This window comes from Aquarana catesbeiana, linkage group LG03 (assembly GCF_042186555.1).
Source record: "Aquarana catesbeiana isolate 2022-GZ linkage group LG03, ASM4218655v1, whole genome shotgun sequence".
Classification (NCBI taxonomy): Eukaryota; Metazoa; Chordata; class Amphibia; order Anura; family Ranidae; genus Aquarana; species Aquarana catesbeiana.
The window spans coordinates 130747451-130772271 of NC_133326.1; the positions used below are offsets into that span (position 1 = coordinate 130747451).

The 24821-nt window shown below is 39.4% G+C and overlaps 2 protein-coding genes across 2 annotated transcripts in view; one reads left to right on the forward strand and one right to left on the reverse strand.

The window, feature by feature from the left end:
• The window catches only part of CPT1B (carnitine palmitoyltransferase 1B), an 88278-nt gene extending 74247 nt beyond the window's left edge, over positions 1–14031 (forward strand). Inside the window, exons 18-19 of the mRNA XM_073619232.1 lie at positions 3298–3390; positions 12482–14031. Of these exons, the coding sequence (XP_073475333.1) occupies positions 3298–3390; positions 12482–12568 (180 nt within the window). The 3' untranslated portion in view covers positions 12569–14031. The remainder of the gene's footprint in view (positions 1–3297; positions 3391–12481) is intronic.
• On the reverse strand, positions 13072–22909 carry LOC141131681 (regenerating islet-derived protein 4-like). Its single transcript, XM_073619233.1, has 6 exons — positions 22766–22909; positions 18703–18767; positions 17639–17733; positions 17409–17546; positions 13766–13880; positions 13072–13229 (listed from the first exon to the last, which is right to left on the reverse strand). Exons 2-6 carry the CDS (start codon positions 18764–18766, stop codon positions 13162–13164), a joined length of 480 nt encoding a protein of 159 aa, XP_073475334.1. The 5' UTR covers position 18767; positions 22766–22909; the 3' UTR covers positions 13072–13161.
• Between the last annotated feature and the right edge of the window lie 1912 nt (positions 22910–24821).

Sequence of the window (24821 nt, forward strand, 5' to 3'; positions counted from 1 at the left end):
AAGTTTAAACAGGACCATCAGAAACATAAAACGATGGCCCAGGTAAACTAACTCCAGTGCAAAATAGTGCAGGTTGTGACATATGTACTAGTGCCCCAAAACAACAATGAATCACATGGAATGTTTCTGTGGAATCCGACATGTACTTCAGAGATATGAAAATTTTTATTTGCAATATGTCTGTCTACAAATCTACAATTTGCATGCCATATAATTGTAAAGATTGCATATATTTTGTGTGTAAAGAAAAAGCACATTAGAGCACCAAGAAGCAGGTGACCTAGGACTAGAGGTTATATGGCAAAGATGGGACCAGTGACAATTATACAGCGATCAATATAAATGTCACTGGCAAGGAAGGGGTTAACACTAGGGGGTGATCAAAGGGGTTAACTGTGTTCCCTAGTGTGTGTTCTAACTGTGGGGTGGATGGAACTGACTAGGAGGAGAGAGAGATCGGTGTTCATACTTTGTATGAACACACAATCTGTCTCCTCTTCCCTGAGAGAACCGGGATCTGTGTGTTTACAGCCTGAAACGAAGACAGACACAGTTTTTGTTTTAGCCAGCTTTATTTCCCCAGTGCAACTTATAACATCCAAGTGAAAAATATAACAACATGTCAGAAATAAATAAAAAAAATAAAAAACAGAATAACTGAGTTGGAAAAAGGATCACCTTTGTGTGTCAATATTTTGTTGAACCACCTTTTGCTTTAATTACAGCCTTTAGTTTGTATATATGGGATATGTCTCTACTAACTTTGCACATCTAGACTTTGCAATATTTGCCCACTCTTCTTTGCAGGACTTCTCAAATTCAGGTAAATTTGATGGTGACCATTTGTAGACTGCAGTCTTCAAGTCATTCCACAGATTATCAATGGGGTTTAAGTCTGGGCTCTGACTAAGTAATGCAAGGATATTCAACTTTTTCTCTTTCAACCACTGTGTGGATATTGTTGCTGTGTGCTTTAGGTTATTGTTATGTTGGAAGGTAAATCTTCTACCCATTGACAACTTTCTGGTAGAAGGCAGCAGATTTTCCCCAGGAATTTTATGGTATTTTGCCCCATCCAATTCTCCTTCTATCCTGACAAGTGCTCCAGTCCCTGTTGCAGAGAAACACCCCTATTACAGGACATTACCACCTCCATGCTTTACTGTAGGAATGGTGTTATTTGGATGGTGAGCTGTATTGGATTTCTGCCAGACATATCGTTTGGTGCTGAGTCCAAATAATTCAGTTTTAATCTCATATCTGATCATAACACCTTTTTCCATGTGGCCTCAGAATCTTCAAGGTGCTTTTTGGCAAAGCTCAGTCATGACTGCATGCAGTGCCATCTTAAGAGCATTATAGGCCCCCGGGCAATACAGTGCACTAGGGCCCTGTCTACACAATCACGCACAAGAATAAAAATGCAAGTTATCAATAAGGCTATATTTATTGTGTACTTCCAACAAAATCAGTGTTTAAACATTAACACAACGTTTGGACAATATAACACAAGCTTGAAAAGCAAGAAATTGAAAAACAAGAAATTACAGATTGAAATGGGACAGTACAAAAGCACTAATTATTTATTGGTGGCAGCAGTGGTACTTGAGGGAGGGTGGCAACAGTGATGTTGAGGGGGTGGCAGCGGTGATACTTGAGGGGGGGTGGCAACGGTGATGTTGAGGGGGGTGACAGCAGTGATACTTGGGGGGAGGGGTAGCAGCAGAGGTACTTGGGGGGGGTGGCAAGCTGTGGTACTTGGGGGGTGGCAAGCTGTGGTACTTGGGGGGTGGCAAGCTGTGGTACTTGGGGGTGGCAAGCTGTGGTACTTGGGGGGTGGCAAGCTGTGGTACTTGGGAGGTGGCAGTGGTGGTACTTGAAGGGGGTGGCAGTGGTGGTGCCATCCTCTCCCACCACCACCTGTGCCTCTTACTGATCCTATCCCCCCACCACTGATCTCATCCCTATCCCCCCCCATTACGTCTACAACAGAGGTGACGGGGGGGATAGGGATGAGATCAGTAGTGGGGGGATAGGATCAGTAAGAGGCACAGGTGGTGGAGGTTGGGATCGATTGCTCAGCTCTGAAAAATGTCACTTGATTGACTAACTGTCAATCAATCGATTCCCCGGGAATTCCGTCACCGTGCCTTCTCCTGCCAGGATGACTTGCCTCATGGGTAGACACAGGTACAGGTAGTGCATGCAGCCGCAGAGGGGAGAGCTCCTCCCCCGCCTTCTCTCATTTGGTGTCAGCAGGTCTGCTGACTTCATTTTTCTTAGTTTAACTTTTAGCTTAATTTTTTTTAGTGTCCGCCCATCCTCCCTACATTCACTATGTCTCTGGATAGGCGGGGGCGGGGTGGTCCACAGTATCAGCGCTACCTCTGCCTTTTCCGTCTCCCCTCAGCGGGCGAAAGCCCCCCTCCCCGCGGCGGACGAACAGCAGCCAGAGTGGACTGTGGACACACACTCACACAATGACAAGACAGTCAGCCGGTCAGGTGGGCCCCTCATACTGGCGGGCGAACAATGGCCACTCTTTGTCATAAATTCCTACAACTGCTCCAGAGTTACTGTAGACCTCTTGGTAGCTTCCATGATCAGTTTCCTCCTAGCACTTTCATCCTGTAAGGAGTGACATCCTGATCCAGGGAGGGTCTGTGTTGTACCAAATACGTTCTACTTTATAATAATAGACTTCACTGTGCTTCTAGGCAATGATAAAGCCTTTGAATTTTTTTGTATCCATCTCCTGACTTGTGCCTATCGTTAGCAACTTTATCCCAGAAATATTGGACAGTGCCCTGCCACCCATTGTTTGGTTCAGTTGCATTGTTTGGTTCAGTTGCACTACCAGTGACTGAAATGCCCCAAGAAAGCTCTTTTCATGCTGAGCTAATCAAAATGATCACAGCTGTTAACAGTTGAAAGTTAAATGGCTTTATGTGATTAGCTACACCATTGTGTTTACAAATCATTTTTAGGAGGGGGGTGAGTGAGCCTTTTTCCAACTCAGTGATTTTGTTTTGGAATTGTCTTTATTTTTTTTCTGACATGTTGGTGTTCTATCTTTCACATGGTTGTTATAAGTTGATACAGCTGGATAAAACAAAAAACGTGCCTGTCTTCATTTCAGGCTGCAAAGCAACAAAATGTGATTATTTTAAAGGGGGGGGGGTGATTAGTTTCTGTGCCTGCTGTATATTTCAAACCATTGCTTCTACCTCTACTGTATATATGTATTCTATTACTATACATAAAATGACTTCCAATTCTTGTTTTATGATCTTATAGGTGGCTGATGATGGTTATGGTGTGTCTTACATCTTTGCTGGTGAAAATGTCATCACCCTTCACATTTCCAGTAAATTTTCCAGCCCTGAGACGGTATGATCTAAGCACCTGCTACCTGTCTTATTGTTACCAATTTTAGCTTTCTTGTAATTGTATTAATTACCTATATAATGCTTATTTCAGTTTACTTCTAGATTATTTATATATATATATATATATATATATATATATATATATATATATATTTCTCCAGATTTACAAGCTATCCATCAAAACTGACAGTTACAGGGGTTGGGGAAAAAACTGCCAGGGTCGTGTACAAAGATCACCCTTTATTTCCAATGTTTTTAAAGTCATAATGGAAATCCATTTCCTGCCCTCCCAATCCAATAATTATGTTTGATTAGTTGAGTATCTCTCATCACTATTATTTATTAGCGTTATTCACTTTAAGGTCATCACAGAGGACAAGGGGGGCTCTCTTTATGTCTGGAGTAAAAGAGATTTAATCTCCAAATACGGAAAGGCTTCTTTACAGAGCTGTAAAAATGTGGAATAGACTCCCTCATGAGTTGGTTCTGGCCAGCTTAGTAGATTGTAAAAATAAGAACAATCAGCGCAAACTGATAGCACGTGAATGCAAGCTGAACACTATAGGAAATCACAAACCCTATAAAGCTACTTAACCACTTGCCGACCGCCTCACGCCTATATACGTGAACAGAGCGGCACGGGCAGGCAAAATCACGTACCTGGTATGTGATTGCCTTCCCGCGGGCGGGGGGTCCGATCGGACCCCCCCCCGGTGCCAGCGGCGGTCGGCATTTGTCTGGGAGCGTTTTGAGGCCATCTGATCGTGGCCCCCCCCTCGCGATCGCTCCCAGCCAATGAGAAACATCCCCTGCCTCTGTATAGTACACACAGGCAGAGGATGTGATGTCATCTCTCCTCGGCTCGGCAGTTTCCGTTCCGGCGCCGAGGAGAGAAGACAAGTGAGTGCACAACACACACACACACAGTAGAACATGCCAGGCACACATTACACCCCCGATCGCCCCCCAATCACCCCTCCCTGTCACACTGACACCAAGCAGTGTTTTTTTTTTTCTGATTACTGCATGGTGTCAGTTTGTGACAGTTAGCAGTGGTAGGGCAGTTAGGGTTAGCCCCCTGTAGGTCTAGGGTACCCCCCTAACCCCCCCTAATAAAGTTTTAACCCCTTGATCACCCCCTGTCGCCAGTGTCAATAAGCGATCATTTTTCTGATCGCTGTATTAGTGTCACTGGTTCCGCTAGTTAGGGACGTAAATATTTAGGTTCGCTGTCAGCGTTTTATAGCGACAGGGACCCCCATATACTATCTAATAAATGTTTTAACCCCTTGATTGCCCCCTAGTTAACCCTTTCACCACTGATCACCGTATAACCATTACAGTTGACGCTGGTTAGTTTGTTTATTTTTTATAGTGTCAGGGCACCCGCCGTTTATTACCGAATAAAGGTTTAGCCCCCTGATTGCCTGGCGGTGATATGCGTCGCCCCAGGCAGCGTCAGATTAGCGCCAGTACCGCTAACACCCACGCACGCACCATACACCTCCCTTAGTGGTATAGTATCTGAACGCATCAATATCTGATCCGATCAGATCTATACTAGCGTCCCCAGCAGTTTAGGGTTCCCAAAAACGCAGTGTTAGCGGGATCAGCCTAGATACCTGCTAGCACCTGCGTTTTGCCCCTCCGCCCGGCCCAGCCCAGCCCACCCAAGTGCAGTATCGATCGATCACTGTCACTTACAAAACACTAAACGCATAACTGCAGCGTTCGCAGAGTCAGGCCTGATCCCTGCGATCGCTAACAGTTTTTTTGGTAGCGTTTTGGTGAACTGGCAAGCACCAGCGGCCTATTACACCCCAGTTGTAGTCAAACCAGCACTGCAGTAACACTTGGTGACGTGGCGAGTCCCATAAGTGCAGTTCAAGCTGGTGAGGTGGCAAGCACAAGTAGTGTCCCGCTGCCACCAAAAAGAAAACACACACAAACAAAAATAGTTGTTGTTTTATTGTTCTCTCTCTCTCTATTCTCTCTATTGTTCTGCTCTTTTTTACTGTATTCTATTCTGCAATGTTTTATTGTTATTATGTTTTATCACGTTTGCTTTTCAGGTATGCAATTTTTTATACTTTACCGTTTACTGTGCTTTATTGTTAACCATTTTTTTGTCTTCAGGTACGCCATTCACGACTTTGAGTGGTTATACCAGAATGATGCCTGCAGGTTTAGGTATCATCTTGGTATCATTCTTTTCAGCCAGCGGTCGGCTTTCATGTAAAAGCAATCCTAGCGGCTAATTAGCCTCTAGACTGCTTTTACAAGCAGTGGGAGGGAATGTTCCCCCCCCCCCCCACCGTCTTCCATGTTTTTCTCTGGCTCTCCTGTCTCAACAGGGAACCTGAGAATGCAGCCGGTGATTCAGCCAGCTGACCATAGAGCTGATCAGAGACCAGAGTGGCTCCAAACATCTCTATGGCCTAAGAAACCGGAAACTACGAGCATTTTATGACTTAGATTTCGCCGGATGTAAACAGCGCCATTGGAAATTGGGAAAGCATTTTATCACACCGATCTTGGTGTGGTCAGATGCTTTGAGGGCAGAGGAGAAATCTAGGGTCTAATAGACCCCAATTTTTTCAAAAAAGAGTACCTGTCACTACCTATTGCTATCATAGGGGATATTTACATTCCCTGAGATAACAATAAAAATGATTTTTAAAAAAAATGAAAGGAACAGTTTAAAAATAAGATAAAAAAGCAAAAAAATAATAAAGAAGAAAAAAAAAAAAAAAAAAGCACCCCTGTCCCCCCTGCTCTCGCGCTAAGGCGAACGCAAGCGTCGGTCTGGCGTCAAATGTAAACAGCAATTGCACCATGCATGTGAGGTATCACCGCGAAGGTCAGATCGAGGGCAGTAATTTTAGCAGTAGACCTCATCTGTAAATCTAAAGTTGTAACCTGTAAAGGCTTTTAAGGCTTTTAAAAATGTATTTAGTTTGTCGCCACTGCACGTTTGTGCGCAATTTTAAAGCATGTCATGTTTGGTATCCATGTACTCGGCCTAAGATCATCTTTTTTATGTCATCAAACATTTGGGCAATATAGTGTGTTTTAGTGCATTAAAATTTAAAAAAGTGTGTTTTTTCCCCAAAAAATGCGTTTGAAAAATCGCTGTGCAAATACTGTGTGAAAAAAAAAATTAAACACCAACCATTTTAATCTGTAGGGCATTTACTTTAAAAAAATATATAAAGTGTGGGGGTTCAAAGTAATTTTCTTGCAAAAAAAAATATTTTTTTCATGTAATCAAAAAGTGTCAGAAAGGGCTTTGTCTTCAAGTGGTTAGAAGAGTGGGTGATGTGTGACATAAGCTTCTAAATGTTGTGCATAAAATGCCAGGACAGTTCAACCCCCCCCCCCCCAAATGACCCCATTTTGGAAAGTAGACACCCCAAGCTATTTGCTGAGAGGCATGTCGAGTCCATGGAATATTTTATATTGTGACACAAGTTGCGGGAAAGAGACAATTTTTTTTTTGCACAAAGTTGTCACTAAATGATATATTGCTCAAACATGCCATGGGAATATGTGAAATTACACCCCAAAATACATTCTGTTGCTTCTCCTGAGTACGGGGATACCACATGTGTGAGACTTTTTGGGAGCCTAGCCGCATACGGGACCCCGAAAACCAAGCACCGCCTTCAGGCTTTCTAAGGGCGTAAATTTTTGATTTCACTCTTCACTGCCTATCACAGTTTCGGAGGCCATGGAATGCCCAGGTGGCAAACCCCCCCCCCCCCCAAATGACCTCATTTTGGAAAGTAGACACCCAAAGCTATTTGCTGAGCGGTATAGTGAGTATTTTGCAGACCTCACTTTTTGTCACAAAGTTTTGAAAATTGAAAAAAAAAACAAAATTTTTTTTCTTGTCTTTCTTCATTTTCAAAAACAAATGAGAGCTGCAAAATACTCACCATGCCTCTCAGCAAATAGCTTGGGGTGTCTACTTTCCAAAATGGGGTCATTTGGGGGGGTTTGTGCCACCTGGGCATTCCATGGCCTCCGAAACTGTGATAGGCAGTGAAGAGTGAAATCAAAAATTTACGCCCTTAAAAAGCCTGAAGGCGGTGCTTGGTTTTCGGGGCCCCGTACGCGGCTAGGCTCCTAAAAAGTCCCACACATGTGGTATCCCCATATTTAGGAGAAGCAGCTAAATGTATTTTGGGGTGCAATTCCACATATGCCCATGGCCTGTGTGAGCAATCTATCATTTAGTGACAACTTTGTGCAAAAAAAAAAAAAATAAAAAAAAATGTGTCACTTTCCCGCAACTTGTGTCAAAATATAAAATATTCCATGGACTCAACATGCCTCAAAGCAAATAGCTTGGGGTGTCTACTTTCCAAAATGGGGTCATTTGGGGGGTTTTATGCCATCTGGGCATTTTATGGCCTTCAAAACTGTGATAGGTAGTGAGGAGTAAAATCAAAAATGTATGCCCTTAGAAATCCTGAAGGCAGTGATTGGTTTTCGGGGCCACATACGCGGCTAGGCTCCCAAAAAGTCCCACACATGTGGTATCCCCGTACTCAGGAGAAGCAGCTGAATGTATTTTGGGGTGCAATTCCACATAGGCCCATGGCCTGTGTGAGCAATATATCATTTAGTGACAACTTTTTGTAATTTTTTTTTTTTTTTTGTCATTATTCAATCACTTGGGACAAAAAAAATGAATATTCAATGGGCTCAACATGCCTCTCAGCAATTTCCTTGGGGTGTCTACTTTCCAAAATGGGGTCACTTGTGGGGGTTTTGTACTGCCCTGCCATTTTAGCACCTCAAGAAACAACATAGGCAGTCATAAATTAAAGGCTGTGTAAATTCCAGAAAATGTACCCTAGTTTGTAGGCGCTATAACTTTTGCGCAAACCAATAAATATACACTTATTGACATTTTTTTTACCAAAGACATGTGGCCGAATACATTTTGGCCTAAATGTATGACTAAAATTGAGTTTATTGGATTTTTTTTAGAACAAAAAGTAGAAAATATCATTTTTTTTCAAAATTTTCGGTCTTTTTCCGTGTATAGCGCAAAAAATAAAAACGGCAGAGGTGATCAAATACCATCAAAAGAAAGCTCTATTTGTGGGAAGAAAAGGACGCAAATTTCGTTTGGGTACAGCATTGCATGACCGCGCAATTAGCAGTTAAAGCGACGCAGTGCCAAATTGTAAAAAGTGCTCTGGTCAGGAAGGGGGTAAATCCTTCCGGGGCTGAAGTGGTTAAAACACAATGTTAGTGCAGCGCATGTAAATATAAAAAGTCCATAACATATGGAGACATAAAACAGAAGAGGAGATCCCTCATGTGCAGAAAGGGGAACACAGGCTTCTGTATAAAGTGACGATATCTTCCACGCCGGCTTACCAGATTGGGTGGACCTCTTATTACAGGAGGTCATAAATGCATCTGCTCAGAAACAGGTCAGCACTCCTCAGCCACTCTGGAAATCGAGTTCGGAACAGGCTGTTTTTAGCTGTTTACATTGGTGCTACTGTGCCGCTGTTTTTATATATTGCGCTGTTGTGGCGCTTGCTCTTTTTATTTAATAAATTACCTACCCTACGGAATATACTTAGATTATTGCTCTTTTTTTGCGGGATTGTTGCATTTCCCTTGACTACACACTTTTTGGAGGCAACATCCATATCTTCCTTCCGGAGTGTCATCTGACGGTGTGGAACTCGATTTCCAGAGTGGCTGAGGAGTGCTGACCTGTTTCTGAGCAGATACATGCGTTTATGACCTCCTGTAATAAGAGGTCCACCCAATCTGATAAGCACATTTGTGTGCCGGTGGTGGAAGATATCGTCACTTTATACAGAAGCCTGTGTTCCACTTTCTGCACATGGGGGCAGCTTAGTAGATTGTTTTAAGAAAGGCCTGGGTTCTTTCCTAGATACACATAACATAACTGGATACTAATATTTATAGGTAAAAATGATCCAGGGAATATCCGTTTGCCTCTTGGGGGATCAGGAAGGATTTTTTTCCCCTGCTGGAGCAAATTGGATCATGCTTTATTGGGTTTTTTTTTCCATCCTCTGGATCAACTGTGGGTATAGGATTGTATATATTGAAAATGGAGGGCAATACAGTGTCTCTCTTACTAATTATCTGTGACTGCAACTGGGCTACAAATCGACCTAAAAATGTACACACTTGCCACAACTGCTGAAGCACTCCTGGTAGTGTTTTTACCCTTGTTACTGTCATTTTGCTGGACAGATTAGCCTGCATGTAAATGTCAAGAAAATATAAAGCTGTGAATTACAATAGGAATTCATATACTAAATATTATCTGTGACATGTATGTAAAACTGACAGTAGTCTAAAAAAAAAAAATTGTAATCTGATCTAAAAAATGTTCATCACATCATATTTTTGTTAATTTTTCTAATTTCATAGAAATAAAAGAAATCCAAAACAAAGTTAATGCTCCCAAAGTCAGTTTTATTATGAATTTCATGACAGTAATAGTAGCTAGCAAAAGCCTTAGTGCATATAAAATTTGTTCTCTCCCAATAGAGACACCATTTAGCATTAAATTATTACATCTAGACCAATAAATTATCAGGTAGTTTCAGGGAAGTATTGTAGCTTAAATTGTATTGTAGCTTAAATTATTGAAGTATTGTTATTGCAGTTGTCATGCTTCTAGGTCTTGAACTATGCTTCTTTTTCACATTGTTGTGTGAAATGTATTTCCAACCATGGTCTGGTTTCAGTTATACAGTGCAGACAGAGATGAATTACAATAATGCAGAGGATCTTATACAAACCATCTTCATACTATATATATATCAATTTGTAGGAGTAAAGGAGAGCTGCAATAGATAATACGTGAAAACCAGTCTCAAAACATATTACACTAAAATGTTCCTAATTATAGACAATCTAATTTAAATGTCTAAGTTTATATATTTTTTGGAAAAAGACATATATGCTCTCCCATTAGCCCTACAGTTTTTAACATAGGTGTAAAAGTAGATGTTTTACTATTTTTAAACAATCCAATTGGAAAAGTATCTACTGCTAGTCATTTGCACAAGTATGGCATGCATAAATGCACCCCTTACCCACTCTTCTCCAAAATTTACAACACAAACAAACATGATATTGCTGAACTTGGGCTTTAATAATGAGTTGTATGATCAGTGTGTAGTTTTTTTTTAACATGCTATATTTTTCTCTCATATGCAGAATTATGTTGACTACCACATAGCCACACTATATAGCTCTACCCTTTATCAGTTTAAAATGTAAAGTCTAAAGTTTCATTATTCTAAAGATTCCCTGTCTGTGCACCTCTCCCCTATAATTAGGTAAACCTTTATATGTAGAGTCACCTTATAAATTTTGTTATGCTAGGGCCAGGCAGTCACCAAATGAGACACATTGTACATATATGTGCAGATTACTAAAGAAAAGGCTTGTTTGAGATCTTCTATTCTGATAATTGTTAGGCCTGTTGGCTTCTGACTTACCTATCCATTAGCTATCTTTTCAGATATAGTCTGGGTGGGATGAAAGATGTTTAAGGGCCACAACTATGCGGGTAAGAGGCTCCTGAACAACTTTTGGATGCCCCTAGTACAATATGAGTGGCTGGAACGTACCTGTATTTCCCATATGTTTCAAACTAGGCCTTTCCCAATTACCAAATCTATTGCAGATCAGATTTATTTTCCACCAAGAGGGTGGTCATGGATCATTCAAGTGTATATAAAAACTGGTTCAGGTCCCATTGATTTGCCACCTAGTTAACTTAGCAGGATCATTTGCTCTTATCTAGTTTTGTTCTTGTAGAATTGTATTCAGGCTCAAAAAGACTAATTTAATAAATTAGTACAAAGAACATTGATAATAAAACATTTCTAGTACCCTGTAGCAATCAGATCATTTTATTAGAGGAACAAACACCGCTTTTGACACATCAAACCAATATTAGACTGGGTGCTGCAGTAACCAATGATTGGCACTATATCTAATAATAGGCAAGACATACTGTACATTGCCAGGACTACTAAAAGACTAGTTACGGTGATTACATTGTGAGGCAGTGCATGTGATATGTCAGTATTTGTAGATCTAGAAAAACAAGAGACCTCTTTTTTTAAAGGAGCACCTTTTCTTCAATTGGTGTTTGAGGCTGATGTCATAGTGAATACTGTACCATCATCCATCCAGTTCTACTGCTAAACCTCAATCAACACTAAAAAATTTTTAGCATGAGATGTTTCATCCAAGAAATACAAAGTGTACCTTAACAGGACTAGTTTATTTTAAACCTAAAGTTTTTATCCCAGTTTACAGTGCTGGTAGTAGCCCATCAAAAGTAGTCCTTCCATGAAAGTCTTTCAATTAATAAAATTGTGTTAATAGTATTAGAAATAATCATTTGTATTTCTGTTAGTAAAATATGTATTCCCGTTGGTTTCTAAGGTATGCTGTGCTAATTTTTCTTACTTTTAACTTTTGTTTAATAACTTTTAATAACCAATACCAGTATTATTGGTCATATTTCACTTCTTTTCACCACCATGGATGATTGTTGGTTATATATGTTTTGGATAAGGTGAAATTACTGTATATAATTATTTTCACCTATATGGAATTCATTGACTGCTATTTATGTAATAATTAATAAAAATATAAATAAAAGGAGCTATATTGTTTATATTGTGGGTACATTTATGATCTATATTACATTGAAAGTCAATCTAAGGGCCTGTTCACAATCATGCAATTTCAATTTGGTATTTAAATGCACTTGTACCTGCTTTGTAGCATATTATGCTATAAATATTTTACATTTTTCTCTCAACTTGATATAGATGTATTGAAATACAGAAATGCAGGTTTTGGATATTATCATTTAAAGCTAAGTGCAGGCTACAGCATATACTAATTTTAAATAGCTGTAGAGTAGCGTTTTAAGGTTGAGCTGCCTGCACTAGATTCAGTTAATTTGACAAATGTCCTATAGTAGGATCATGGAACCACACATTGTAAACAGTCCCTTTTTCAATTAGACCTTATCTAATCTTCTTACTTCTCCCCAGAATTCTCACCGTTTTGGGCAAAGGATCTGTCAGTCTATGCGGGATCTGGCTCAGCTCCTCACTGTCCCTCCTCGTGGTGAACGGTAAAACATTGCCACCTCTGTGAGATCACATGACACATCACTTGATTTGTTGTACTTTCTACTCACTTGAAAAATGTTATCTGCTTATTAGGCTTTATTCATATTTGTGCGCTGTTCAGTGCAGTAGGAAAATGCCTCTCGCTGCACACAGTGCAAAACGCACCAAAACTATTGCATGCTGGAGTTTGGAAGTGCGCTGCAGAATACATTTCACCAGCGCTGAAGAGTGAACTGTTCCATTCCTGATCCCGGGCAAGAATTTAAATGTGTTTTCACAACTTTGTTCTTATTTGTCCATAACAATACAAGCCCGATAGCTGTAAGTTAAAAGCAATATATATATATATAGCAGTGCTGTATGGAATGTATGTAAATAATGTCTATCTATGCCATATGTGCACACAAACCAATGGCACAATTTTACTGCTTCTTTGCATCACCTATCATTTCACCCCAACCATTTTCCAGCAAACCCTTTATCATGCACTGATCAGTAAACATCAACAATTTGGAGAAAGATATTTATTAAGGTTTACAGAATGTAGCAAATATTGATGTGCCCCAACTCCCAATTTATCCCAGTGTAGGACCATGTTCTTACGGTTTATATTTGCATACAAAGTTGTTTTGTGTATTACATGGAGTGTCGTTCCACTGGCGGTAATCTGACAGAGGAAGAAGACGAGAAATTATTCAAATTAAGCGAGTAAATAAATCCATAGGAATTCTGTTCTTATAATTGTTAAAAAAAAGAATTATGTTCAGCTTGTATGTCTGCAATAGATTTTGTTTATACTGCACAGGCTATTCTCTCCTTTACATTATTGCATATCAGTGTTGGGGGAACAGGTGTAGATCCCTACTGCTGACAAAACCATAGACCTATCAACAATAATAATCCTGGGGAATCTATTCATGTTTTACATTTCTTTGGATTTTTCTACAGGTTACACTACCTTGAATGTAGGAGTTTAAATCCAGTTATTTTGTACAGCCTTCCCTACCACTGTAAGAAGGGAGGACATGTGGGGGTCCAAACAGTAATATTACACATAGATATTTGAAATTTGAGGAGTAAGAACATTGCTAAAATATGCTTCCAATGCAGATTATTGTAGAAGGAAAGACAGAATATGTATTGTGTATATGTTACAATATTAATCAGCATGGTTCACCAACACCATCTTGTCTGGTTACTCACTTGTTTCCTTGGTCAGCTCTCCGCAGTATTCAGCATTTTGCAGATTGTTGGGCTCACCAGTCTTCCAACTACGATAATTATACATAGAGCCATCAGCCCACTTCCAGCGGCGATTCTAGCACCACATATATGACAATCATTACCAAAAGAACATTAACAATAATAATACGTTTACCCTACACTTCTTGTTTTAATTGTACATATCAATCTACTGTACTCCTTTAAAATGTTAATATATATCAATAAAATACATTGCATATTAGTAATTTAAGGTAATGGGACTGATTTACTGCTCACTTAGCGCAATGAATATTTACTTTTGTGGAGAGAATTCTTGCTTTTCAGCTGTGTTCACTTCAATCATCCAATCATGTACAATTCCTGTTTTTAATTTTTTTTTACATTTCTCATGCTTATGATTGAATGATTGTAGTGAGCACAGCTTCATATCATTAAATGAGCAAAATTGACACTCATTTTGCACAGTGAATATTTTCCTTTCCAAGTGAACAACCTTTTACTTCTTTACCGAATCAACCCCAATGACTTTAGTTTTAGGAGAAGTAACTTCAAAATTGTTTATTTGATAGCAGAGATAAAGTAACTAGAACACTGAGAACACTGGTTTAGTAAATTTCATATTTAAAAGTGTGTAAGCTGGCTGTAGATACTTGAATTATGAAGTCCCAGGTTATATGCACAAGTATTGATTATCTGCCCTGGTGCAAATAAAAATGATCAAATTTACACAGTAAAGGTTTAGAAGGCAAACACAAGTGGGGTTGTATTGATCGGGAACACGTATTTTTAGTTTAGTGTAAGAAAAATAAAAAAGCAGTACAGCGCTGGACAAATTTCAAGGTGAATAAATATGTGATTAAGTGAATATGATCATTAATATGAAAGTGTATATAAACACAAAAATTGCATATACAATAATAAAAGAGAATCATAAAAAATCAACACTTATTGCACTTTAAATACTCCAGAAAGTGCCACAATGTGTTCAAATGAATAACAATTCAAACAAAAAGTCCACAAATTTGATAACATAGAAGTGAAGCAGATCCAAATCTGATGTTCAAACTTATTAGTGCTGCCCGTCACCAAGTGAAAAAACAAGATGGAGGCTTACCAGAAAGCCTGCGACCGCCCTTACTCAGGGGGGTCAATACAGGCTTGGTTGATTACCAAAAGGATCGTGACAGGATATCAGTTGAGGGCTCTTAGATCTCCTTTCTCCTCTCCGGATATCTTCTTTATGGCGATTGGAAATACTCAAGAGAATATGATGACAGATTGGAAATTATCAGCCCCTAACCCAGTTTCCTCTTTTTTCTGGCATGGTTTATCTCCGCTGGACTGTTTACAACTATGATCCAATCTGTCATCATAGTGTTGATTTTTTATGATTCTCTTTTATTATTGTATATGCAATTTTTGTGTTTATATACACTTTCATATTAATGATCATATTCACTTAATCACATATTTATTCACCTTGAAATTTGTCCAACGCTGTACTGCTTTTTTATTATTCTTTATTTATGTGCCCTCATATTGGGGTTATAGTACAAGCTGCAGGACCCCCTTCACGGTTCTGTTTGATTTAGAGAGATTTTTCCACCTAGCGCAATTCTTTTTTTCTTTTACACTAGTTTAGTGTAAGGCATGAAAATATTTTAATATTTAATTTACTTTACTTTTATATGGGTGGTGGGATTCCATTTTAAATATGAGAAACATAGGAACAATAGAAATGATATTGTGTGGCAAATGTTATTTGTATTAAATAAATTATTATATTATATTATGTATCACTTTCCAGTGTCAGTGGCTATCAAACGTTAAAGTGAAATATAAAAAACATATTCTGTTTCAGGATATAGGCTGTCCATGAGAGAATAGCATAATGTATTTCACTTGTATATGTAAACTTAAAAAACAGTATCTACTATTGTTAATAATTCTGTGCACATAATAAAGTATAAACATGTATATAAATATATTGTATGTCTCAAAATAAAATCAAGTAAAATTACTTCTGATTCATAAAATCAAGACTTTAAAGTTACATTGTAGATTTTCTGTGAAAAATTAAATTAATAAATAAATTATATAAATAAATATTACCAACTGAATAAATAATATTTTTGTTGAAATTCCCTTTTCCTTTAAAGAACAAATAGACACCATCCATTTTAACTTACAGAATATTTTTGCACTGACATTTTTACAATAGAGTACACTTTCACCTGTTCCAAAAAGATTTTGTTACGTTGAAAGCATGGATCTAATATATTTTTTTATTAATTAAAAATGTTTGTGCTAACTGAATTTTTACTTGCCACAGCTAAAGCTTCTAAGAAATGCTTAAGCTTGCCATTTCCTAACATCTAGAGGTGGCCTTAATTCGGGGATAGGCTTATCGCAGTGTGTGACATTACTCTGCTGTGTTCTGCCTGACCTCTACTGGGAATCCTGAATTGGCAGCCCCTGGCAGTGGTTCATCACCTTGGCTGTGAAAGATGATGGACATGTTCATCCTATTAATATACTGTTATCACAAGGTCTGTTTGCCAACTCTTTTCCTAAAGAACCACATACAGGTCATATTTTCTAGGCTTCCAGGTGCTTCCACAATTGTGTTAATGTATTAAAGCAACATACTCTATTTCTCCTGTGATACTTTGAAAACATTTTTGGAATGCAGGTTTGGGCATTCTGTTCTGTTATGGAATTGTCTACCTTTGTGCTTTAACAAATAGTTATACATCATGCATATATTTATCATATAGATCTAATTATGCAAACATTTCTTGTATAGCTCCCACTTTCACCCTCAATAATGAGACAATAGAGTTCATTTACTAAAGAGTGCAAAATTGGGCTCACTTCTGCATAGAAACCAGCTTCCAGGTTGTATTGCCAAAACTTAATTGAACAAACTGAGGTGGGAAAGTTGATTGGTTTCTATGCAGAAGTGAGCCTGATTTTGCACTCTCCAGCTTTAGTAAATAAACCCCAATGTCCCAATACAGAGCTGCTGTAAAACACTAAGTCCCGGTTCACACTTGTGCGATGCGGGAACCCTAGGAATCCACTGCAGGTTCCCGCATCGCACCTGACAATGTTAATGACAGTTCGGACATGAATCGGATCGCATGGGTATGAACACCCATGAGATCCGATTCTGGTGCGGACCAAAAATAGGGTCCTGTGTGAGTTTGGTCCAAATGCGATGCAAATTCAGCCATACTATCTGTATTCCTGAAATCGCATCGCACGGACATCGAATGTGATTTGCACTGCAGTACAGTGCGAATCACTTGCGATCTCGCACAGCGCACCAGTGTGAACCCAGCCTAAGATCTTCTACTATTTGGTGCTATTCCAGAAAATATCAGCCTGCTGTTATTAACTGGAACCTAGTTTCATTTCTAGTTTTGGAAAACATAACTTCGCCCTATAATATACAAACATGTAAATACACATTAAATGACACATATATACACAAGATGAGCTATTAAGGAACCAAGGTTGGAAGATTATAGGTATAGAGGATACAGTATATTGTGTAGACTCTGAATACATTTGTCTCAACAAAAACTAGCTTGGGATCTAGTGTGTGCATTGACCATACCTGCTCTGGGTCATGAAGTCCAATCCAAATGTCTACAGTTTTGGCGTAAGAACTCGCGTGGCTTGCAATAATGGATGCTTCTGCGTCATCTAAGATGGAGGCTAAGTGTGCACCATGACCATAACTGACACATTCAAACTGCAAAAAAAGGGAAAAAATTTGGAACACCAACATAATAAACAGCTGAGTGTCTTGAACCCCTTTCAGTTCCCTTATTGTTTACCAATTACCTCAGCTTCGGACCAGGTCAGGGGGAATCTGAAGTAACCATAGCAGTAAGCCTTGTAGAAGAACCATCCGGGTGGACAAGAGGATCGAGGCGCAGCTGTGTGGAAATGACTTTTATAATATTTGTGCATGCCTAATATTTGTAAAATAGCCTACAAAAAGCGAAACTATAGCCTGATTATGGTCTTTAGCTCCAATCATTTTATTTATAAGTAAGATTTTTCAGATTCTGACTAAAGGTTATGCCAGGGGAGCTTAGTCCTGTATCAGTACATTTTAAGAAGTGCTGCTGATAAGGCTTGACTTCACCTAGATAAAGCCATTCTGTGTCTCATTCCTTCTGCTTGACTACCCATGCTGAAACCCAATCTAATGCTTGGACAGCTGAATAGACCTGGGTATTTTAGGTGCAATGATCTTGCCTCCAGAGTCCCTGAGACATATTAATCGGATAATTAAATCCCACAGGGATTTTTTTCAGCGGGAACACCGAACACAGTTCCAGCACCTCCAGCGCAAAATGTGTGTACTGGAAAAGGGGGCTGGGGTGTCTTGGAGGGTCTGTTGATGCTGACTGCTGGGGATCTATTGTAGCTGGGGGTTGTAGTGTTGCTGGGGAGGGGTGTCTATTATTACATGAGAGTTCTAACAATGTGGGAGGATCTATTGTTGCTGGTAGTGGATCTTTTGCTTTGGGGTTCTTATGTTGTTGGCGAGGATCCACTGTTGGGGGGGGGTCTATTGATGCTGGCTGCTGGGGGATCTGTTGTTGCCAGCAGGGGTCTTTTGTTGCTGGGTAATATCTATTGTTGCTGGTGGGGATCTATTGTTGCTGGGGATGGGTGCATTTTGTTCTGGAGGGGGTCTATTGTTGCTGGGAAGGATCTCTTGTTGCTGGAGGGGGGGGTCTGTTATCATTAACCAATTCCATACAAAGTAAAAAATTCCCCACACAGCTACCCAACACCACCAATAACTTGTTTGTAGCGCTATTTTTACCCAAACCCACAAATAACCCATTCATAGAGCTATTTTTACAACGACTAATGAAAGGACCCATCCTTACCTTCTGACACGGACACAACAATAACCAGAAGGCCCAAAAGGGCAAGAGAAATGGAGGGTCTCATCCTAAGGACAGCAAGAAATATATAAGAAACCTTATGAAATATTAACAGACATTTTAATAATAGATTGGCATGGAGCTAAAACGCAACCCAGTATTTTATAAAAATGTTATTGTAATTCAGCTTTAATCCAGGGATTTCCACGATGGTGCTTTTTTTCACCGCTAGATACCTTCAAAGAGTTGTAAAGGCAGAAGGTTTTGAAGGTCTGAATGGACACACGGAGCTGCAGCTCGGCTCAGGTGCCCCCATAGCAAGCTACTTGCTGTGTGGGCACTCGACAGGAGTGAGGGGCCAGAAGGAGCAAAGAGGGACCCGAGAAGAAGAGGATCCAGGCTGCTCTGTGCAAAACCACTGCAACAGGGCAGGTAAGTATAACATGTTTGTTTTTTTTGTTTTTTTTTTTAAAGCGAGGCTTTACAATCACTTTCAGTCTGATAGCCAGCATCATTCAGCCCTGTTTCTTTGAGCCCAGACTGTCCTGCACCCACCCCAGCCTGTGACTGGACAGTGAAAGGAGAACAGTGATGAACTCTGTCACCCTGCTTTGTCCTCCTATCAGCATGCTTCTTATCAGCACATTAACTGATTGGTTCCTTGGTCTGCTTCTTCCTCTCACACACAGCTCTAATATACAGGGATGGCAAGAAGCTGAAAGCAGTCAAATTCAGGACGTACATTATTTGGATTTGCACCCTAGGACAGAAAGTGTGTTAATGGCAGGGTCAGAGAGTAAAATAAAAAACAAAAAAAAAAGCCTGAAAAAATAAGCCTTGGTCGATTACATTTTTGCTCATTGGTTAAAAAACACGCATTAGTTGTCAGTATCTTTTCTTGGCACTTTTTGGTCTTTCACTTAAAGTACTTGTGTAAGTGGGCAAATGCAGCGTACTTCCAGGTATATTCAGCCTGCATTTGAGTTCCTTTTACAGGTACAATTGACCTGCAGTTGGCCTACGTGTGATCTGTATCTGAAATCCTAAGCTGCATCAAGCTGCTTTTACATTCCCATTAACCTGTGTGCATACAAAATTAGTTCAGAGAAAAATTCTGTATACAGGCCAACGTGTATTTAAAGGTTTATATTAGAGAACAGTTGAGACTAGTTAGAACTCCAGTATTTTTTTGCTATCTGTGTCTCATCGAGGGGATTTGTCTTTACTTCTTGTCCCTGAAAGGGAAGTCTCTACAAAGTGAAGGGAAATGCTCTATTAGGCTCCATGCACACTAGTGTTTTTTTAAGCTTAAAAAACGATGGATAAAAAAATGCTGGTAGTAGCATTTAAGCAGTCCCTTTAAATAAATAAGGGGGGGGGGGGGCTAAAAAAACGCTATTAGTAGCGTTTCTGCTGGAAAAACGCTTCAAGAAACTCTGCTCCTAAATGCCTTAGCTCAAAAAGCACTAATAGCCTAAAGTAGTGTGCATGGGCACATAAGGGGTTATTTACTAAAGGCAAATCCACTTTGCACTGCAAGTGCACTTGGAAGTAAAGTCGCTGTAGTTCTGAGGGGGACATGCAAGAAAAATAAATAACAGCATTTTAGCTTGCACATGATTGGATGATAAAATCAGCAGAGCTTCCCCTCATTTCAGATCTACCCCTCACATTTACAGCGACTGCACTTCGTAAATAACCCCCATAGGATGATACTATTTAGTTTCTAGGAGCATTAAAAAAAATGATAATAACAGCTTCTAGGAGCTTAAAAAAAAAGTGTGCATGGAGCCTAAAGCTGGCCATAGATGGATTGAAATTTGCCCAGTTCAGCAAGGACCGGCTGAAGTTCGATCCATCTATGAGCAGGCTGGTTTTACAGAAGTCGATCGATATCTGTACAACTAGCCCATTGAAACAATTTTGTTCTTTCAGTGCTGATGAGGGTATTCTGACGGTGGGGAAATCTCACCAATGTCAGAATACACACATCAGCACTGATCGAGCAAACATTTTCCAACAGGCTAGTTGTACACATGTCCCCTGCTGTCAGAATACAATAGCTCCACGGGAGGGATTCGCCCATCCACATTAAATATGTGGATTGGTTCATTTTCTTTTCTTCAACCTGGTGGTTGAACTAAAGAAAATGACTAATGTGTGGCCAGCCTTAGACGGGTGTCACCAGTACAGGTTCCCCCCACTGGTAAAATTTTCTATCAGTTTCTTTCCCAGTGACAATGGTCACCAAGACAAAGACAATGAATTTCAGGGCAATGCAGACAGAAATAAAACTTGACAATCTAACGCTTTCAAACTCCAAATAAAACTTTTTTAAAAAGATACTATTTAACCCTTTCCTAACTGCCTAAAACTCAACCCATCCCTTCAAATAAACACTTAACCTAACTACAGCACTTAGACTAAACGTAATCTTTCTGACCCCAACACTTACCTCGAAGCCTTTACTTAACTCCTACATTCAAGCATTAAGAGTGATTGAACCCAATAACAACATTTTGAATTACACAGTATATAGACTTGGTGGCTGCATTAATTTTATTTTTTTAGTCTTTTTGTCTCCCTTATTTTCATCTGGTGACCCTGCCAGTTACAGACTTCCTGTCCATGGTGACAATGATCAATTGCTGTACTGTGTCTATGGAGGAGAAGTGTTGTCACTCTAGCACACCTCCCAACTTTTTGAGATGGGAACGAGGCACACCTATTAGCAAAAGTATATAGGCATAGGACACACCCCCTGTTACGCTCTTTTGAAGGAGAATTATCAAAAAAAAAAAATGATTAGTTAAACCAACAAGTGCTTTTTTTTAGCACTACTATTTCTTTATACTGGCTTTTGAAATTTACAAATGCAGCAATTTGGAATTTGGATGGAAGGTTTAGCACTGGGAAAGACTTTTTTAAAGAATAAATAGTGCATTTAATATACAACTATATAGATCAGACCAAAATGATGGCTAGATGAAGGGGAAAGAGGGACAGAGTGACTTTGTTCCAAGTCAGGGACAGTCCCTTGAAATCAGTTGAGAGCTATGCTCTAGGGGATGAGGGTGTTCGCAATACCCTTTTCTTCATCTTCATAACATAGCAAGTTAGTTGGTCTTTAGTTTACAGAGGTAACTGAAGGCCTTTTTCACACAGACTTCAGCTTGTGTAAGAGCTGTGTAAACAGCAAGCTTTCACAAAGCATTTGCAGACCTTTCAGCAAGCTTTTTTGAAGCTTTTAAAGTACCATTCAATTACAGTTTGTAAGTGTGGAACACAGATCCTAATGGGAGTGCTGATTGCCACTTTAATCAAGCTGCTAGCAGGCTTCAGCACTTTATGAAGCTTGTTGAAAGCACACTGAAGCCTGCTAGCAAATTGCCTAAAGTGTCAACACTCCCATTAGGATTTGCGTTCAACATTTACAAACTAGAGTTGAACGGCAATTTAAAAGCTTCAATAAAGCTTGCTGAAAGCTCTGCAAATGCTTTGTCAAAGCTGTGTGTGAAACAGGCCTAAGCAAGGAGACTCCTTGTGATAGCATTGCAGAGTGCACAGGACAGCACTGGATTTCTGGCAGGATCAACTGTTTTGTTTTTTTCCACTTGTCAAAGAGATATGACTAAACTCTTTCCATGTTACAGTATATTTAACAGACCAAAAAGAAGCAAGTAAGAGAGATTAATTGTATTGTGGTTTACATACACTTTACCCTGAAACTCTGACGCTAACCTTAACCTAACTCCTGACCTATTACCTTAACCCTGGTAAGTCCAAACCTACCTTGTTTTGCTCAAAAATATGTCAAACCAAATAGTTGCAGAAAGTTTGCTGTACTGTGCTGAGATGATTTTAAATTAAAATGAGTATACAAGTGATGTTTTAGCCTGTAGTTTCCAAGCAGTATAATATTTTCCCCATAGATCTATGGGGCTGGAAAAAAAAAAAAAAAAAAAAATATATATATATATATATATATATATATATATATATATATATATATATATATATATATATATATGCAATTCCAGTTGACATTTATAGATCCTTTGCTTACCTGCCACAGAAGCCTGAACAGCCAGTAGAATTAGGATTATCTGAGTTGTTGGTGCTCTATATTCACAGATTGTGAATTTATATCTCTCAGGAGAGTCAATCATGCCATATGGAGAGCAGGAAACAAAGATTGGAAGTAATAAGGATATGGTTATTTCACCTAATTAAAGGGTTTTCACCATCCACCCAGATCATAAATAGTAAAATAAAATTAGCACTACACCATTGATAAACAACTGCTGGTGCTGATGCCTCTGGTGAGATAAATCTGTGGCACATACTGTTTGCTCTGGAAATATAGATAATTACACTAATAATGTAATGATCATAGTTGTGTAAATAGGCTGCCATAGCGTAACCTTTCCCTCATTTAACCTGTGATGTAATGCAAAGCTGAATCACTTAACCTAACAACAGGTTTTCAGATAATTCTGTTGATCCATTCACCATTCATATAACAATTTAGATTGGACAAGGTTTCCAGCTTTATATTCTTCTAGAGACAATACGCAAGGAGGGTTTAATTCCATCACTGACAGTTGATCTCTGTGCTAAAGAAAGCTGTTCAGAGGTTTTGAATTGACAGGAGCAGAAGAACAGAACAAATGATTGAAATTTCATAGCATTCCCAGTTAGAATTCCAACCAGCTGGTTGGATAAAAGAAAATACCTTGGTTTCCCCATCCACACATTTCCACTGTGGTATTGTATTCTGACAGCGGGGAGACTTCCCCACCATTAGGATACAATGATCAGCGTTACCACTATAGCCAGTGGCACAAGAGTTCAGGAAGAACCCAACAGGCTGGTTGTACATAAGTTGATCAATAGATTGACTTGTGTACAACCACTCCTGCCCATACATGGATGAAAATTTGTCCGGTCCCTGCTGAACTAGCCAAATTTTGATCCATGTATGGATGGCTTAAAAAGAAAGATCCAACGTTCTATATACTTAACATATTTTGGTGTTAAACTAAATAATTTTATATTCAACTACTGATATCAACTTGGCTTTGTGAACGGGCTTCACGCAAACTCACAGTTAGAATCCGCGCCACCACCCATTGTGCTGCCTACTAAACTTTTGTTAGGAGTATTTAGTGCACCAGTTTGACCCAGTTAGGTAAACATATCAGGGTGGCAATCTTGCCAACATTTTCATGATCCACAGATCTTACTGGCCACCCACAGTGCCACCCACCCTTCAACCAGCCTCTACGTAATTGGTGTATTTCAATAGCACGTAGAAGCATTTTGTAAGATTGGCAGTAAAAGGCAATGCATAGTAAACAACGGTAGTCAACTAACCATGCTGAAGCTTTTACTGCCAATTTTATGCTAAATTTTATGTAATGTATGTTAAAACACACCAATGACATAGAAAAGGAGGAAAGAGCATAAAGGCTCTCGATTCAACATGTCCGGAAATTGGATTTTGCAGCAGGAATGCCACCCTGTTTCCCTAACATTGCACTGCAGAAGTTGGGGTTCTGCAAGTTTTCCTCATGCAGATTTCCAGCTTGTCTTTATGTTGCAGCTTTTGCAATGTGACAGAGTCTCTTTAACCGCTTCACCGACCGGCTCACGCAGATATACTGCGGCAAGGTGGCTCCCCTGGGCGACATCCCGTATGCGTACGGGTTGTTGGGTATGTTTGGTATCCCCAAACAGTTAGAACACACTGAGGGAACACACAATTAACCCCTTGATCGCCCCTAGTGTTAACCCCTTCCCTGCCAGTGTCATTTAAATGCCATTGATCCCAAAAAAGTGTCAAAAGTCTCCGATCTGGCTGTTGCAATGTCGCAGTACCGCTAAAAATCGCAGATCACCCCCATTACTGGTAAAAAAAAAAATAAATAAAAATGCCATAAATCTTTCCCATAGTGTGTAGACACTATAACTTTTGCGCAAACCAATCAATATACGCTTATTGCGATTTTTTTTACCAAAAATATGTAGAAGAATATATATTGGCCTAAACTGATGAAGAAATGTGTTTTTTTTTTTAAATTTGGGAATATTTATTATAGCAAAAAGTAAAAAATATACCG